We start from the raw sequence: 12,734 nt of genomic DNA, 5'->3' as shown, positions 1-12,734 counted from the left end.
ATATAAATTAACGTAAGCTAACCTGAACTAACCTAAACTAACCTAATATTAGTAGAAATAAGCGAAATTCTATCATTTTTTGGAAAATTATGTGGGATTCCTACACTAATATAACATAAACTAAACTAACCTAACGTAACCTAAACTAGCCTAACCTAACTTAAACTAACCAACCCTACCCTAAATTAACCGAATGTGAACAGAAATTACCAAAATAGTAACATTTATTTAGAGAAAAGATCTGGACCCCTTCTGCTAAACATAGGCCAATATTTCTTATATTACGAACGAATTTATTTTTAAAATATTCGAAATATTTTAAAAATTATATTTCATATGTTTTCTTGTAACAATAGAAAAGAATGTAAATGACATGTTGGAAAACATTTTATTCTGTTTATGGGCCTATTCTGTTTCCTTTATCATGTATGTAAAACATTTTTTGTGTTACTTAGAAAACATTTTCTCTCTCAACTAGGGGTAAAAGTACGGGGGGACACCGCCGCCACCTCGTGAAAATATATACGGCGTCTACCCAGTTCCTAAAAAAAAATTTCAATGGGCAAAGATAGGCAGGGTGAACGGCGTGACGTCATCCGCTACCTACCGTCCCCCAATCTTTTCAGATCCACTTTTACCCCTGCTCTCAACATTGAAAACATATTACATTACATTCAACACAATATTTCTATTACCATTTGTGAAAATTTTCCATACATTATATTCCTACTAACGTTCTAAAAATGCACATCCAGTTCAGTGGCATATTTACGATTTTGTTTCGTGGAGGGAATCTTTGCTAACTTTATTCCTGAAAATGTGAAAATTGTGCAGGATATTTCATTTACTTTAATATAGTAAAACAATTTCGGGGGAGGCTTAAGCCCGGAAAGCTTATTTAACGCCACTGCTTCCCGTAGTTAATTAAATGTTCTCCAAACACATTTTAAAAAACAGTTCCGGCATATATTTGGGATACTTCTCAGACATAACAAGGAATATGTTTTCTCCAGTAACGGAAGAGTATATTCTGAAAACATGTAGGCCTAAAAATGTTTCTATAATAGACCTATATCAGAAAATGTTGTTCACTAAAGACACAAAATATCTTCCAAAACACAATGGAAAACATTTTCTATTCATTTTTAATGTTTTCTTTTACCTGTTTTAAAGTTTTATATTCAAAATTCCACAAAATATTCTGGAAATAATACTAAAATATCATACGAAAATATTTAATTTAAGTTATAGGAGAAGATTACCAAAATACTTTTGTAAAAATTAAGTAAATCTTTTTAAAATATTTCTGAAAAATATTTCTTATATTACGAAATAATTTATTTTTAAAATATTCTAAATGTTTTTAAAAATATATATTTAATATGTTTTCTCGTAAAAATAGAAAATATTACAAATAACGTATTAGAAAACATTTTTTAAATATGTGGAATATATTTCGTTTGATTGCTTTCCGTATCATATATGGAAAACATTTTTAGTATCATTTCGAAAATATTTCCCTTCTCAACAGTGAAAACATATTAAATTAGATCCAAAACAATATTTCTAATATATTTTGTGAATATTTTCCTGGTTTTACTTTCCGGCAAGCATTCTCAAAATGTACTCCAGGTAATTTCTAAAATGTTTTACAAACATTTTTGGGAAAATATTTTCGGGAAATATTCGGAATACATTGGGGAAACCAGCATGGAAATCTTCAGAGAAGGAAAACCTTTTGGAAACCAAGGAAAATATTTTCTTTTGATTGAGGAAATATTCCTTGCTGTGTGGGTTACTCCTGTCTCTACCGCTGTGCAAGAAGTCGCTCTTGTATAGTTGGGTGGTCAAAATGAACTGCATTATTTAAATTCTTGCTGGCTCTGAGGTAAAGAATGTTACTCGATTTCTGAACACTCAAAAGGCTAAACCGACAATTGAAAACAGTGGGTCTATGGCATGGGCGCCCGAAGGTGGGGGCAGGGTGGGGTCCGAACCCCCCTCTGGCTTACGAAAATGTATACGTAATATAGCAAACCACGTATATTAAATACCAGACATAAATTAAACATAACTTTCTTACAAGGCTGTCTATATTCTTTATTATAAATTAACGAGAAATGTTACAGTTTCGGAAGTATATCACTTCCTTCTGCAGACTACTATTCCAACTGAAATCATAGATAACGTAACATAATTTGTTATCTCTACCAATCAAAAATCATTTTTTCATTTTTCATTAAAATTAAAATAAAAAGGAATTTTAATGAAAAATGAAAAAATGATTCTCGATTGGTAGAGATAACAAATTATGTTACGTTATCTATGATTTCAGTTGGAATAGTAGTCTGCAGAAGGAAGTGATATACTTCCGAAACTGTAACATTTCAAGTTAATTTATAATAAAGAATATAGACAGCCTTGTAAGAAAGTTGTTTAATTTATGTTTAAGATGGACAAAAGGCTTTTTATAAAAATATCTATAAATACCAGACGTAATATAGCAACCATGGAAATGGGCCCCCCTCTAGAAAATTTTCTTCGGGCTTCCCTGGTGTATGGTGATAGTGTAATAAACGAAAGAAATGTGAGAAAGATGGTGTGAAATGTACTACAAGGAACGAAGAAGTATGCATGGTGAAACTCTACCTAGACGCCCATCACTCATCACAGAAGACTTCAAGATTGCAATGAGCAACAGAATCTTGTAAGACAGGTTCATCAATCTCGACGAATTGTACATTGCGTTTCAACACATTTCTCGTTCTTTGTTTGGAGAAATTGTGTCTCAACATTTCGACTACATCAACATTAGTGCACGATGGGCTCCAGTATAATTGAGTGACCTACAGAAAATGGGATCAGCTTTGACATTCTTGCCTTTGGTGTCCACATCACTCCAGAGAACATGCGCCAATCACTTGAATAGCATCATCCATTAAAAAAAAATAAATAAAGAAAATAAAGAAAATTCAAGCAGACTCTCTCAACACAAAAGGTCATATTTAATTTTGTATAACAGTCTTTATTTTCTGGATGACCCCCATATTTTAATGTTCTACGCTTTTTCATTCCAACAAATACAGGCATGATTTAACTACTGCTGGTAATCAGTAACGAAGATTTCGCGGTTACCGGTATTCACAGGTGAAAGTTCAAAAGTAAATTAATTTTTCAACATTCACCAATCCAGAACAATTAATACTGACAATTATGGTTAAATACTGGTATCACGTCATTTCCGACTCTCATAGTAAATATATTATGATATTTGCATAATTTTATTAGCATTCCAATAACATTTAACGAAATCACAACAACACATTCCCGAAATCTATTTATTAGGATGCCTTTGTTTATGGTATTCTAAGTTAAAATTTAATAATTTTCATATGATTTTTATTATATTATTTCAGGATGATGCTTCAGGTCTTGCTTCTTGTATCTTTAGCTGCTTCAGCGCTAGGCTCTGTTTCTATGGAAAAAGCCAAAGTGCATCCAGGTAACTTCAATTTTAAAGAATAGTTAAAAAGTGTGTTCCAGCGTTATTTCTTTGCTCTTTTCCTGTGAAATGAAAAATGCACTTATTTTTATACATACTAGCCCTTTTTTTTTTTTTTTAGCAAATTTAAAGTGTTTCTTAATTTCTATAATATCATACAGTAGGTGCAGTATTTATCTTTCCTGGACGTTAATCAAACTAATTAAAATATCTACCAAATTCCACTGCACTAATTTCTCCTCTACTGCTTTTATATTTCACACTTACCCTTCGTTTTAATCACAATGGCTTTTGTCTTTCTTACATCTACATTCATCCCATATTCCTCATAGCCTTTCCTCATGTTTTCTAATATCTTATTGATTTTCTCTTCAAATTCTGCAACAAGCGCCTTACCATCTGCAAACCGTATACACCTAATCATTCTAATTCTTACCTCCTACTGGAATGCCGTCTTGATTTTGTAGGCTACTTTTCGCTATCTCTTCTAGATAGACATTAAATAATGTTGGCGAGAGACATCATCCCTGTTGTACTAACCTCTATGATTTTCTCTCCTATCCTAACACTTTCTTATTGGTTCACATATAACTTTCTTATGAGTCCATTCCAACTTATATAAGTATCTTTCCATTCCAACTCAACCATCTTTAGAACTTATAATGAATACAGAATAGAATAGAGTAGTAACTTGTTATTCTGTCTATGGAAGAGGTTATGAATTGTCTAAAGCTGTAATATGTCTAAATCCATAATGGATTATGATAAGTTGGTTTCCAACTACCTTTGATCTAATTATTTCCTTATTTTCATTTACAGTAAAGAGTCACATATAGTTGTCTACAGACAAGAATCAAGGCTGCTTTGTCTCGCAAAGATATCGTAAAAATGGTATTGTCTCGGAAAGTGTATATGTAATAATGCAGTTTCGTCTCGTATTTCATCATGAACATTCTGTCTATTGGGCACTTATAGAGCTCCCGCCCGCAGTGTTTTCTTAGTGTGGACACTTAAGCTAAGGCCTGTGTGAAGAGACGATTATTCGTTGAGTTACTCATCATTTTTTTCAACGCAGAAACAGGTCAAAGAGGCCTTCCTCAATGAAGAAAACGTTAAACGTTCCTCTGAGTGAGGCTGACAGTTAGGTTTTAATGTTGGTTGTGCAGCATAGGAAGAAGAAGATATGACAAACATTACTTTGTAATTATTTAAATTTCATCAAGACGTAGAATAATAGTAGATAGATTTCGAGATATTTTAAAGTAAAGTATACTTAGCAAATGTATTATTTCCATGTGTAGGCCTGTAACTTTTGGCTTCATTTAAAGGATTTGTAGGCAGGGATGAAAAATGAACCGGTTCTTGTAAAAATGATCCGGAAAGGTTCCTATCTTTGGCATGTGTTCTTGGTGCATGAACCGGTTCAAAAGCGATTCAGAACCGGTTCTTTATCCATTCCTGCATATAGCGTAGTGGTATCGTTCAAAACTACCAAGCGGTAGACTAAAATCCGAATTCCGTCATGTCAATTGATTTTCTTCATCAAATTTTATTGTTTATACTGTATAATTGTTATTGTAATTCTTTTATTGATTTATTATTATTATTATTATTATTATTATTATTATTATTATTATTATTATTATTATTATTATTATTATTATTATTACTATTAACGATCGTTGCAAATCCCATCAGTTTTCGTATTCTGTTTTATCTAAGTTATTGTAAAGTAATAATAAAATATGGCGTACGTTGCAAGATCTGTGACCCTCAATTATTCATTGCAAAATCAGTCCTGTCTGACTGGTAACACGATGTAGTGTGAAGCAGGAGAGAGGGAAGTATGATGATTCCTTTATTTTGTGTCACCTGCAATTCGCCTTACCTCTGTGTACTGAAATAAAATAGTGAACTTTATGTCGCTACAGCTGACCATTACGTACCCGACACGATGAGCCCATATTTCAGCTGGGGACACAGTCAGTGCATAGGCTTCCAATTCCAAAATTTTGACATTTGATTCTATATATCGCCTTACAAGATATATAAGACCCCCATGATACTGTATATGGCAATCGTTAGCCTCCATAACGATTTTGTGGTGACGGTGCTGCTCTATATATAGAACATATGATATAAACAAGAAGTTTAGCCAACACAAACCGACGAAATGACAACCATCCATATATAATGATGTTAGTATTATTATTACAAAATACATATTTTTAAATATAAATGTTTGAAATCATTGCGTTTAGCTATAACTGAGTGATTTGGTAAAGGAAGCGCGACTAAACTGAAAAATTTGTGCATAAACTGAACCTACAATATATAAGAAATTATTATTTGGATTTACTAACTTCGTTTCTTTAAGTAAATCTTAGAGTGGAAAGATTGATTGTTTATCTTTTAATTTTAAATAATTAGAATATTTATATTTTTTTATTTCATACCCAGATCATCCTGGCAGATGCTATTGGAATCAAACAGGTAAGGCTTATGATGTGGGAGAAACTTGGCCACTTCCCGACTGTGGAGCAGCTACATGTGAAGAGGCAGGTGGTGAACTTGTGGTGATGCGTCATATGTAAGTTTATACTGTAATTCTTTATCTCGAAAGCTTAATTGTACGTATTATTGTTTAAATTTGAATTTTGTTGTTTTTATGAAAGTTTATGCTCTGCTGTGCTCATAATGCCGTTACAGAATGAGGGAAAGAGGAAGGATGGAAATAATGCATCATCTTAAATTAGAGCAATGTGTGTTATATTGTATAGTCATCGTTCTGTAGAAAGTCATTAGTTCCAAATCTGAGTTTCGTAAGTTAATACAGAAAACTGAAAGAATGGCAAAATCGTTTCCTTATAGTGTGCAGTCGCCCCTTGTCAGTCTGAAAGCTCAGATAATGCGCTAATAGATAGTGTGATTGGGGATGTTAAAAATGACAAGTTGCGCCCAGGATTTTGTAAACATTGAATTTGGTAGAGCGTAAAGTACAGGATCTGACCTGCGTTGCATTTAAATAAAATCAAACATATACAAAAGAAACAGATTGTGATGTCGAAGGGGTTGAAAAGGGTCATAAGGGAGTAACTTTTAGGACTGGTTAATCTACTTGCACTTACTTGTAAATCTCGGTGTTTCCTTCTCGATGATCCTCCCAGTGCATTGATGTCCGTCCATCCTTAGCTACAACGTTAACTAAGGCAAAGTGCTCTCTAAGTTAGAGCAAGGTGAACTTCTTGTAAACTCGGAATCGTGGTTCGTGCTCCTACATGTTAACTCGTTTCTCATACGATCCAGGCTACCTCTTCCCAAAAGTGTCTCAATGGTTTTGTCCGATGTCCCTCCGGGTTAATATTCTGGGCCGTTGACTCTTTCTTCAGTCTTGATGAAAAGTGCGTGCTCATAGATTAACCAAAGGTGGGGTGATGATAGGACTGCTGACAGGAAAACAATCTGTCGTTTTTATTGATTAAGAAATTACATGTATAAGAAAGAAATGATAGACAGCAAGAAAACTTCCTAGTAGGGAAAGCAAATGAACTTAGAAGAAAATCGAAAAGTGATTCAACATTAAATGAACGATTATGCCTTTCACTGTATTGAATTTTAAAATAAAATGTTCCAAAGTTCGAAATAAAATGTTTCATTGTGTGTTCAAATACACATATCTTCACAATAGCAAGAATAGCAAATTTATGCGTATGAGTAAGAGCATAAAATAAGACTAGAAAGAACATAAAGCGAATATCAGCATCAACAAATATTGCCAATTAATTTTACTGACAGTTTTAAACTTTAAAATAGTTACAAAATATCTCAACACTAATATTTTGGACTTAGTCACTTCTGTTAGAATGACGACAGTACATAATGTCTTTCTTCCAGATAAACTACACACAATTTAAGGAATCCACCTATATTAATTAGAACAAAAAATACTTTGGATGAATTCTACTAAATCACTTTTTATTATACCACTCGTTTATTCATCTATAATTAACGTTCCCTAATATTCTCATTAAGATCTTAACTCTTATCAGAAAGATGTACGAAGACAGCACAGAAAATTCTTACTCTCACAAACACAGTACTACAAATGTAAAAATTTGCACAATGATAGGCTAGCATCTCACTTTATGTATGCTAATTGGTGTCTTTATAGATCTGTTGAATTGATGTTATAACCAGAAAACTGGACGACAGCAGCGTGTTGGATAGATATCAAATATCGAGATTAGATTATTTAATATTAAAGGCAATTTGACACAAACGAGACACGAAGAGATTGCTGATGTATAGAGTGAGAAATGCCCTTATATGACAGTAAAACGACGGAGAAGAGAATTCAATTATGATCCCACAAGGCTGTTGGAAGTGACCTAATAGCGATGGCAAAAGTTCAGCAGCTAGTGCTTGAGATAAACTGTTATATTATTTAGCTGGGAAAATGAACATTTCTAAGAGGGTGGGGACCGTTCACGACATATCACATGACATTCTGGACATGAGCAAAGTGGCCGCATGGTGGATACCCCGTGCAATGTGCACAAGAAATTTTGAACTTACACCACAAAGCAAGAAGAGTTTTGGAAAGAGATTGATGGCTATGGGTGAATGCTGGGCGTATCTATTCAACCGTGAAATTAAAGGAATTTATAAAACATGTTAATATACCTCATCCCCCACCTGCAACAAGAACGAAGTGTCACATTCATCTATCAAGGTTAACTTGATCGTTTCTTCGGACCATAAAGGTGTAATCTTAATTGATTATCTAGAAAAAACAGCTAAAATCACAGGAAAAAGCTGCAAAACTTACGAGATGCTATCAGAGCAAATAGGTAGGGTTTAGTCTCGAAAGGTATATTGCATTTAGAAGATAATGCACCAACACTACTGACCATTATAAAAACTAAATTTTGTGTGCCAATGTATCTACGAACTTTTGTTCCGCCCACCATATTCACCCATATGAATTCGATCTATTTCTTCCTCTTTCCAAATATGATGAAGCGCTTGTAGAGTAGATGTTTTATGGATTATGAAGACGTCATTAATGTGGTGGGAAAATGGTATACCAGCCAGCTTCATAAACTTTTAGGTAGATGGTATTAAAGAACTAATATATATGTGTGAGAAATGAAATGAAATCTTCAAGTTTTACGTCCCACAGTTATGCCGGTTAGGCTCAAGGAGACGGTAATGGTGAGAAATGAATGAAATTGGGAAATGAAGAAAGTGGGAGGAAACGGGAGAGCTCCGAGAAAACTCACGAGCACGGTGTTTGTCCACCACAAAGTCCACATAGCGCTAGCTGGGATCGAACCAGGGGCCTCAAGCACCGAAAGTGAACGCTCTACCACTTTTTTTTCAAAAAAGACCAACCGATCATACCTCAGTTTCCTGAGCAACCCGAGTTTCCTCGTATATGAGGCGTCTTTGACGTTTACTAAATTCGACAGGGACACGAACACATACATATCCAGGACAGTTAAAATTCCGAAGACTCTTCCACCGGGAATCGAACCCGGGACCCCGTACACCAAATGCGCTCGTGCTAGGCCCTAGGCTAGCAGGGAGGGCTACTGAGCTACCGCGCCCCCTTATATGTGTGTGAAATATTACACAATAGGAGATGAATATGTAGAGAAGGACGCGTCCGTACAGCAAATTATGACACGTAATTCATCTGAGCTCCTCCGTGCCTAAGCGGTTAGCGTACGCGCCTGTGGCGCGGGAGACCCGGGTTCGATTCCCGGTGGGAGCTCATGTGGTTCGGATTCCACGTTAATCAGTAGGTCCACGTCTCGTATAGCCTCGCTGCTGAAAAGGGACGTTAAATTCAAAATCAACTCAACTCAACGTAATTCATCTCTAGTATGGCGAGGGTAAGAACTTTCCGGCTTCCCCTCATGCTTATCGACAATTTCTAACTTCCCAGCACGAAAAGGACTACTCATACGGCCATTTGATAAAGTTGAAATAACACCTAATTGTATAACTAAACCAACGTTTTACTCGCTTACAACTAATAACATCTTTGCTCCATTATTGTCATTGACTCTCTTGTTTATATTGCAATATTACAGCAATCTTTAAGCTGTGTGAAGTTGGCCCGCAAAATTGAGATAAAATTTAAAACTCTATATAGAACGATTGCCCATCGTTTGCCCATGTTTGCCCGCCCAAAAGTTTTGTTTGCCCACAAATACAACCTAAGTTATACGTAAAAAACAATTTTAGGACCAACTTCACACTGGCACAACAAAGTGTGGAAATAAAATATTGCAACATGCAAATCGATTGCCCATCGTTTGCCCATGTTTGCCCAACAAAAATTTTTGTTTGCCCAAAAACAAACAAAAAGTTATAAACAAAAACTTTTTTACGCCTAATAAACTTTACAAGCAAAATAAAAGATTTGTAAATATTTATATTCTTTCTACATAAAATATTAATTGCTCGTATTTCTCTATCAAAACCAACTATTTTGAGCTACATAAATGGAAAGTTATGGAACGGACTATGCAACCAATAGCAACAATGACACAATCATATTACTGCATTTATAGTATGCAAATTGTAATATTGCGGAATCTAACATTTTTCTATATGTGTAAATACAAGAACTATCATAAAACAAACAAAAATATTTCCTGGCTAAACAAAATCATTTGCTGGACAAACTAAGGCAACCGTTGGGCAAGTCAAACAAGGGCAAACATAGGGCAATCAATATTTGTTATTAGAAACATAGCCCGCTTGAATTTTCACATGTAGTCTCAAAAACGTACGAAATTAGGCTCCAGCTTCTTTTCTATCGTTGGGCAAACAAAAACTAAAGCTGGGCAAACGAAATCAAGTGCTGTGCAAACAAGGGCAAACATAGGGCAATCAATATGTGTGATTAGAAACATAGCCCGCTTGAATTTTCACAAGTAGTCTCGAAAACGTACGATTTAAGGCTTTTCTATCGCTGGGCAAGCAAAAACTAATGCTGGGCAAACATAGGGCAATCAATATTTTTAATTAGAAACATAGCCCGCTTAAGTCCCCAAAACGTACGAAATTAGGTTCCAGCTTATTTTCTATCGTTTGGCAAACAAAAACTAATGCTGGGCAAACGAAACCAAGTGCTGGGCAAACATAGGGCAATCAATATTTGTGATTAGAAAGATAGCCCGCTTAAATTATCACATATAGTCTCAAAAACGTAAGATTTAAGGCTTTTCTATCGCTGGGCAAACAAAAACTGATGTGGGCAAACGAAATCAAGTGCTGGGCAAACTAGGGCAAACATAGTGCAAATAATATTTGTAATTAGAAACATAGCCCGCTTAAGTCTCAAAAACGTACGAAATTAGGTTCCAGCTTCTTTTATATCGTTGGGCAAACAAAAACTAATGCTGGGCAAACGAAATCAAGTGCTGGGTAGACAAGGGTAAACATAGGGGAATCAATATTTGTGATTAGAAATATAGGCCGCTAAAATGTTCACATGTAGTCTTGAAAACGTACGATTTAATGCTTTTCTATCGCTGGGCAAGCAAAAACTAATGCTGAGCAAACGAAATCAAGTGCTGGGCAAACATAGGGCAATCAATATTTTTAATTAGAAACTCAAACTCGTTTAAGTCTCAAAAACGTACGAAATTAGGTTCCAGCTTCTTTTCTATCGTTTGGCAAACAAAAACTAATGCTGGACAAACGAAACCAAGTACTGGGCAAACATAGGGCAATCAATATTTGTGATTAGAAACATAGCCCGCTTGAATTTTCACATGTAGTCTCAAAAACGTAAGATTTAAGGCTTTTCTATCGCTAGGCAAACAAAAACTAATGCTGGGCAAACGAAATTAAGTGCTGGGCAAACAAGGGCAAACATAGGGCAATCAATATTTGTGATTAGAAACATAAGCCGCTTAAAGTTTCACATGTAGTCTCGAAAACGTACGATTTAAGGCTTTTCTGTCGCTGGGCAAACAAAAACTAATGCTCGGCAAACGAAATCAAGTGCTGGGCAAACATAGGGCAATCAATATTTGATTAGAAACATAGCCCTCTTAAATTTTCACATGTAGTCTCGAAAACGTTTGATTTAAAGATTTTCTATCGCTGGGCAAACAAAAACTAATGCTACGCAAACGAAATCAAGTCATGGGAAAACAATGGCAAACATAGGGCAATCAATACTTGTGATTAGAAACATATCCCGCATAATGTACTCCACCTGTGTTCCTGTTTCTAATCACAAATATTAATTGTCCTATACTTGCTTTTATTTAACCAGCACTTGATTCCGTTTACCCAGCATTAGTTTTCGTTTGCCCAGCGATAGAAAAAAAGCTGGAACCTTAAATCGTACTTTTTCGATGCACCTGTACCAGCTAGCTACAGTATGTCGTTTTTTGAATTGGTTGTTCTTGTTTTCTGTAGATATTGCTCGTTTTTAAGCCATACAGGTGGACTACATTAGAAAATTTAAACGTTCTATATTTCTAATCATACATATTGATTGTCCTATGTTTGCCCTTGTTTGCCCAGCACTTGATTTCGTTTGCCCAGCATTAGTTTTTGTTTGCCATGCGATAGAAAAGCCTTAGATCGTACGTTTTCAAGACTACATGTGAACCTTTTAGCGGCCTATATTTCTAATGGAGAAATATTGATTCCCCTGTGTTTACCCTTGTCTATCCAGCACTTGATTTCGTTTGCCCAGCATTAGTTTTTGTTTGCCCAACGATAAAAAAGAAGCTGGAACCTAATTTCGTACGTTTTTGAGACTTAAGCGGGCTATGTTTCTAATCACAAATATTATTTGCACTATGTTTGCTCTTGTTTGCCCAGCACTTGATTTCGTTTGCCCACATTAGTTTTTGTTTGCCCAGCGATAGAAATCCTTAAATCTTACGTTTTTGAGACTACAAGTGATAACACTAGTTAACAAATTTAAACTTTTTGTTTGTTACATGAGAAAAATCACCTGATCTTAAAGGAACTTTTTGCGCTGAATTCGAATATGGACTCGATTTCTCTCCATCACGTACAGGTTTCCCGTAACAGAGGGATTTTCGGGAAATTCCCTTAAAAATTTCCCTTTTTCAGATATTTTATTCCCCTAGCTCCTGTCCCCTTACATATAGTAACATAGAAATTATACCTGAGTATACCTTGATTTATATTTAATAAACCCTAAAAGTTTCGTAAAAATCGCTTTGTTCTT

At 35.0% G+C, this 12,734-nt stretch overlaps 1 protein-coding gene across 1 annotated transcript in view; it reads left to right on the top strand.

The window, feature by feature from the left end:
- Positions 1 to 12,734, top strand: part of LOC145662072 (U-scoloptoxin(16)-Er12a-like) — a 54,871-nt gene that overhangs the window by 25,706 nt on the left and 16,431 nt on the right. Inside the window, exons 2-3 of the mRNA XM_081727409.1 lie at positions 3,417 to 3,502; positions 5,963 to 6,092. Of these exons, the coding sequence (XP_081583535.1) occupies positions 3,418 to 3,502; positions 5,963 to 6,092 (215 nt within the window). The 5' untranslated portion in view covers position 3,417. The remainder of the gene's footprint in view (positions 1 to 3,416; positions 3,503 to 5,962; positions 6,093 to 12,734) is intronic.

Source organism: Thermobia domestica, chromosome 10, assembly GCF_964235325.1.
Source record: "Thermobia domestica chromosome 10, izTheDome1.hap1.1, whole genome shotgun sequence".
NCBI lineage: Eukaryota > Metazoa > Arthropoda > Insecta > Zygentoma > Lepismatidae > Thermobia > Thermobia domestica.
Note: the sequence above shows the minus strand (reverse complement) of the source record. Positions and strands in the feature narration are given on the sequence as shown.